This window comes from Zootoca vivipara, chromosome 12 (genome assembly GCF_965207765.1).
Source record: "Zootoca vivipara chromosome 12, rZooViv2.hap1.1, whole genome shotgun sequence".
NCBI lineage: Eukaryota > Metazoa > Chordata > Lepidosauria > Squamata > Lacertidae > Zootoca > Zootoca vivipara.
In genome coordinates, this window is record NC_142595.1 from 29,983,288 (window position 1) to 29,988,158 (window position 4,871).

General features: G+C 44.5%; 1 protein-coding gene across 1 annotated transcript; it reads right to left on the reverse strand.

Annotated features, from left to right (window-relative positions):
* Positions 1-3,034: 3,034 nt before the first annotated feature.
* On the reverse strand, positions 3,035-4,479 carry LOC132592936 (olfactory receptor 14A16-like). The gene is made up of 2 exons (XM_088655112.1): positions 3,556-4,479; positions 3,035-3,094 (listed from the first exon to the last, which is right to left on the reverse strand). The coding sequence occupies exons 1-2, from the start codon at positions 4,477-4,479 to the stop codon at positions 3,035-3,037; spliced, it is 984 nt and encodes a 327-aa protein (XP_088511238.1).
* Positions 4,480-4,871: the final 392 nt, after the last annotated feature.

Here is a 4,871-nt window from a genome sequence, read left to right on the forward strand (position 1 = left end):
CCTGTGATCCCCCCCCCCCTGTCCCGGTCCATGACGTATCCTGCCCCTCCTCCCTCCACCCCGGCTCATCCCTGTGTTTCGGTAGGATACCCTTCCCTCTGTTGTCCCTGGGGAGTGTTGGCCCCTACCCCCGGTATCTTCCTACATTGGCCCCCAGCCTTGGAGAAGGAGCTGTCAGTTTCTGGGTTCCATTTCCCAGTATTTACTTTTGTCTGAGCCCTCTGTTGTCCCCTCCCCCCTGTATCTCCATACATTGGCCCCTGCGCATGCATCATGAACATTCCTATATATTTAGATTAAGGATCGGGGGTGATGATGTGCCCTGGGACCCAGAGAACTACTTAAAGAATCCCAACCGGGGGGGGGTCAAATAGTGAAGCCCCATAGCCCTGTAGCAACAGACAGGCCTAGACAGAAGGAGGGGGGTCATATGGGCCACTTGGGGGCCTCTGAATCTAAAGGGGGCCTCGGTCAGCATATTCACAATCATTAAAATGAAAAAAGTAACAAAAGGGTTAAAAACAGGGCCACATTATCTACCTGGCCCGGGCCCTGTAAGGGCCTGGCAACAGAAGGCGCGTTCTGAAGCACCCGAGTTGTTCAGTTCCATAAAAAACCCAGGAAGTGGCAAGGGGAAGGTAGGGAATTGTAAATGGGGTAGGGGGTGGCCACTGCAAATATCTGGGGAGAGAAAGTGCATGGTTTTTGTTTTGCTTTTTAAAGACACAGAGGCTTACAATCAGTTGTTTCTCCTAAAATAAGACATACCCATAAAATAAGCCATAGCAGGATTTCTAAGCATTTGCGCAACATAAGCCATACCCCGAAAACAAGACATAGTGATAGGCGCAGTTCTGGAGGGTCCCAAGGAAGAGGCAAGGCTGGACGCGTAATAAAAAAATAAGACATCCTTTGAAAATAAGCCAATGTGGGGTTATTTTAGGACTAATAAATATAAGACGGTGTCTTATTTTTGGAGAAGCACGGTAAAGCCTAGGTTAAAAGGGGCACGACTGCCCTTACTTAAAATGGCCGCCACAGCCTCGCATGTGACACAACGCCCACTAAATTATAAAGCGAAAACCCCTTACTGTACCCCCAAGTGCGTGTTAGGAGAAATGATGAATGACTGCCTAATGCTGCCAGGCATTTATTAATGCAGCCGCCGGGAGAGGCTTTGGGCTTGGGGTGGAATAGCTGTTTTGGTGGTTGCAAGGCCTCCCGTTTTACAGGATCTCGTGGCGGAAGCGGGGTTTGTGGGTGTGGTGCGTTGTTGTGGCTAATCCCTGTGTCTGCCCCCACGTGTCCCGGTCCATGATCTATTCAGTTTGTGTGTCCCCCCCCCTCCATGACCAGCATATCTCATGAGGTTTTGAAGGATGGTATTTATTTTTGTCTTGTGGATTTGGGGGGGGGGAGTGGTGCTAAATTGTAAAGTAAAAACCCCTTGCCGTGCAGGGGCCTACATAAATCAAAGGCCGTGCTGCGCACTGTGCCACCCCCACCCCCCAGGCAGGCCCCGACCTCCACTTGGCAATGTTGGTTTTTTGGTGGGGTTTTTTTGGGGGGTAGTGGTGCTAAATGGTAAAGTAAAAACCCCTTGCCATGCCCCCAAGTGCGTTGCTGTTGGTTATCCCCCCCCCCGGGGGGCTGTCAGGGGCCTACATAAAACAGAGGCCATGCTGGGGCCTGTGATAATGGCCGACTTGGTGGTTTCTGTTGCTTGGTTGATGATGTCATTTGTTTTGTGGGTGTGGCTTAGATTTCACAGGAATGGAGGGGGTGGAGGAGGGTATAATGCCACTTGAGGGCGCTGTTTAACTTGGTGGAAATCCAGGTCTGTACCTGCCCAGGTGTGTGATTTGAGGGATTTTTGCCCCCAACAACGCTCGGGGAGTGGCCTGGATCATTGTGTCAAAATTTCAGGACGATCGGTCAAGCGGTTACAGAGAAAAGTGTAGAATGCAGTTTCACGATTTTTACATATATATATATATATATATATATATATATATATATATATATATGAATGGGAATGTGGAACAGTCCTTTAAGTGAAGGGTGGTTGATTGGACTCTTGTCGCCAGCTTCCATTGCTGTCTTTTCGTATACACTAGTGGCCAAAATTTTGACCACTAGTGTATGTAGTTGTAGAGGAAATGTGGAAGAATCACAATCGAAGAGGCATAGGTGGCCTTGTGCTTTCCGGTTTTGACACAACAACATTTATTTTATAAAGTAAAGAAACAACAATTGATTGAAAATAAATAAAAATGTAAAAGGATTTGAGCCCAGTTTTGACTGGGGAGGGTGGGGTATAAATAAAAATTTATTATTATTATTATTATTATTATTATTATTATTATTATTACACCAAAGTTTGCTTATGTGATTGCTTCTCAGCAGAAGGCCAAAAATGTCCTGGGTTGTTTTTGCATCAGAGCATTGGTTTGCTGTTGCAGGTATGAAAATGTTATTGCCCCAGCTCTGCCATCACCAACCTGGTATCTTCCAGATGTTTTGAGCTATAACTCCTCTACATACGGAAAAACATATGATACAGTACCTTTCCATTTGGTTTACCCAATAACAACAAAGGGGGGAAATAAATGCTGTTCCTTTAATGCCATGCATTGCTTTTAGATGACAACAGAAAACCAAGCAATTTAAGTAGCGATCCAGTACTCTTGTAAGTGGGGAACCAATGCCATTTGCTATTTTGTTGGACTCCATCTCCCTTCAACCCAAAACAGGATGATGAGTGGTCCTAGCTGATAGTAGTTGGATGCCAACAAGATATGAAAATGTCCAGGGTAGGGTTTGCTGCAATAGCAAAATTACCCTGTCCACAGTGTATCTGGGTGACATAATTATGAACTGTAATAATGGTTTAATTTTTCAAAACTCAACAAAATAATATCTATGGGGTACAGAGCAACAACACATGTGTCTACCAAATGATTCTGCTGCATACTTTTAATGCCTGTTTCTTGAATATTGGATTGCCCCCTAAGAAGGGCAACCTCAGCAGATCTCAGCTCCTAGGAAGGGCTATAAAAGGAAATCCCAAACATTTCAGAATAAATCTGGGAATGTTGTTGTTTAGTCGTTTAGTCGTGTCCGACTCTTCGTGACCCCATGGACCAGAGCACGCCAGGCACTCCTGTCTTGCACTGCCTCCCGCAGTTTGGTCAAACTCATGTTCGTAGCTTCGAGAACACTGTCCAACCATCTTGTCCTCTGTCGTCCCCTTCTCCTAGTGCCCTCAATCTTTCCCAACATCAGGGTCTTTTCCAAGGATTCTTCTCTTCTCATGAGGTGGCCAAAGTATTGGAGCCTCAGCTTCACGATCTGTCCTTCCAGGGAGCACTCAGGGCTGATTTCCTTCAGAATGGATAGGTTTGATCTTCTTGCAGTCCATGGGACTCTCAAGAGTCTCCTCCAGCACCATAATTCAAAAGCATCCATTCTTCGGCGATCAGCCTTCTTTATGGTCCAACTCTCACTTCCATACATCACTACTGGGAAAACCATAGCTTTAACAAATCTGGGAATAGTGTCAGGAAACTGCTTAAGATTCAATTGTTTCCTCAATGCAGTCTCTTTGTTTCTCATGCTATAGATGAATGGGTTCAGCATAGGTGGAAGAATAATATACATCACAGCAAAGACAAGATCAAGGCCAGATGAGCTGTTACTAGGTGGTCTGATGTGGGCAAAGAGTCCAGTGGACACAAGTACAGAGACAACCAGGAGGTGGGGAAGGCAAGTGGAAAGGGCCTTATTCCGTCCCTGTTCAGAAGGCATTTTGAGGACTGTTCTCAAGATCCATGCATAAGTTACAATGATGAAGACAAAGCATCCAAAAACAGAAATACAGCTAAATACAAGAAGTCCAACTTCAACTAGGTATAAGTCAGAGCAAGACAATTTTAGTAGTTTTGGGATTTCACAGAAGAATTGATCAACATGATTGGAGCAGAAGGTAATTGAAAATGTGCCTGCAGTGTGTAGCACACCATAGAGAATACTGGTGATCCATCCAATGGTTATTATCTGAATGCAGGCCCCTTTGTTCATAATTACTTCATATTGCAGTGGATTACAGATGGCCACATACCTGTCATGTGCCATTATTGTTAACAGAGTAATATCAGAGCATCCAAAAAGGGAATAGAAGAAAACCTGAGTGACACATGTAGCATAAGAAATATGGCTGTTGTTCATGATTGAATTAACCATGGATGTGGGTTGAATGATAGAAATTGAGCCAATATCAGAAACGGCCAAGTTCATGAGGAAGAAGTACATTGGTGTATGCAGGTGATGGTCAAGGGCTATTACAAAGATGATCAAAAGATTCCCGGTTACCGTTATCAAGTATAGTCCTAGGAACACAAAGAAGTGTAGTATCTGTAGTTCTCGGATCTGAGAAAATTCTAGAAGTAGAAATCCAGATGTGAGAGTCAGATTATGCATTTTGTATGTCACATAAGATTGTGTGCTACCTGCGAGGGAGAGAAAATCCCAGCAAATATCAGAACTGATTCTCCATTTCATTCAATGCTTGTATAGTGGTACCTCTGGTTACAGATGCTTCAGGTTACAGACTCCACTAACCTGGAGGTAAGAACTTTGCTTCAGCATGAGAACAGAAATCATGCAGTGGTGCAACGGTAGCGGGAGGCCCCATTAACTAAAGTGGTACCTCAGGTTAAGAACTGTTTCAGGTTAAGAACGGACCTCCACAACGAATTAAGTTTTTAACCTGAGGTACCACTGTAGGCAGATAATTAAAATTCATATTTATTAATGTTATGGGCAGTGCTGCAATCCACCATGAAATGTGTGCTTCGTGTAGGAAGAACTGT

Bases quoted from the DNA above. Each gene is read 5' to 3' on its own strand.
- LOC132592936 (XM_088655112.1), bottom strand. From the start codon at position 4,479: ATGCATAATCTGACTCTCACATCTGGATTTCTACTTCTAGAATTTTCT. The intron at 3,095-3,555 runs ATTCCCAGATTT...CTAAACAACAAC, and splicing joins TTAAGCAGTTTCCTGACACT to ATTCCCAGATTTATTCTGAA.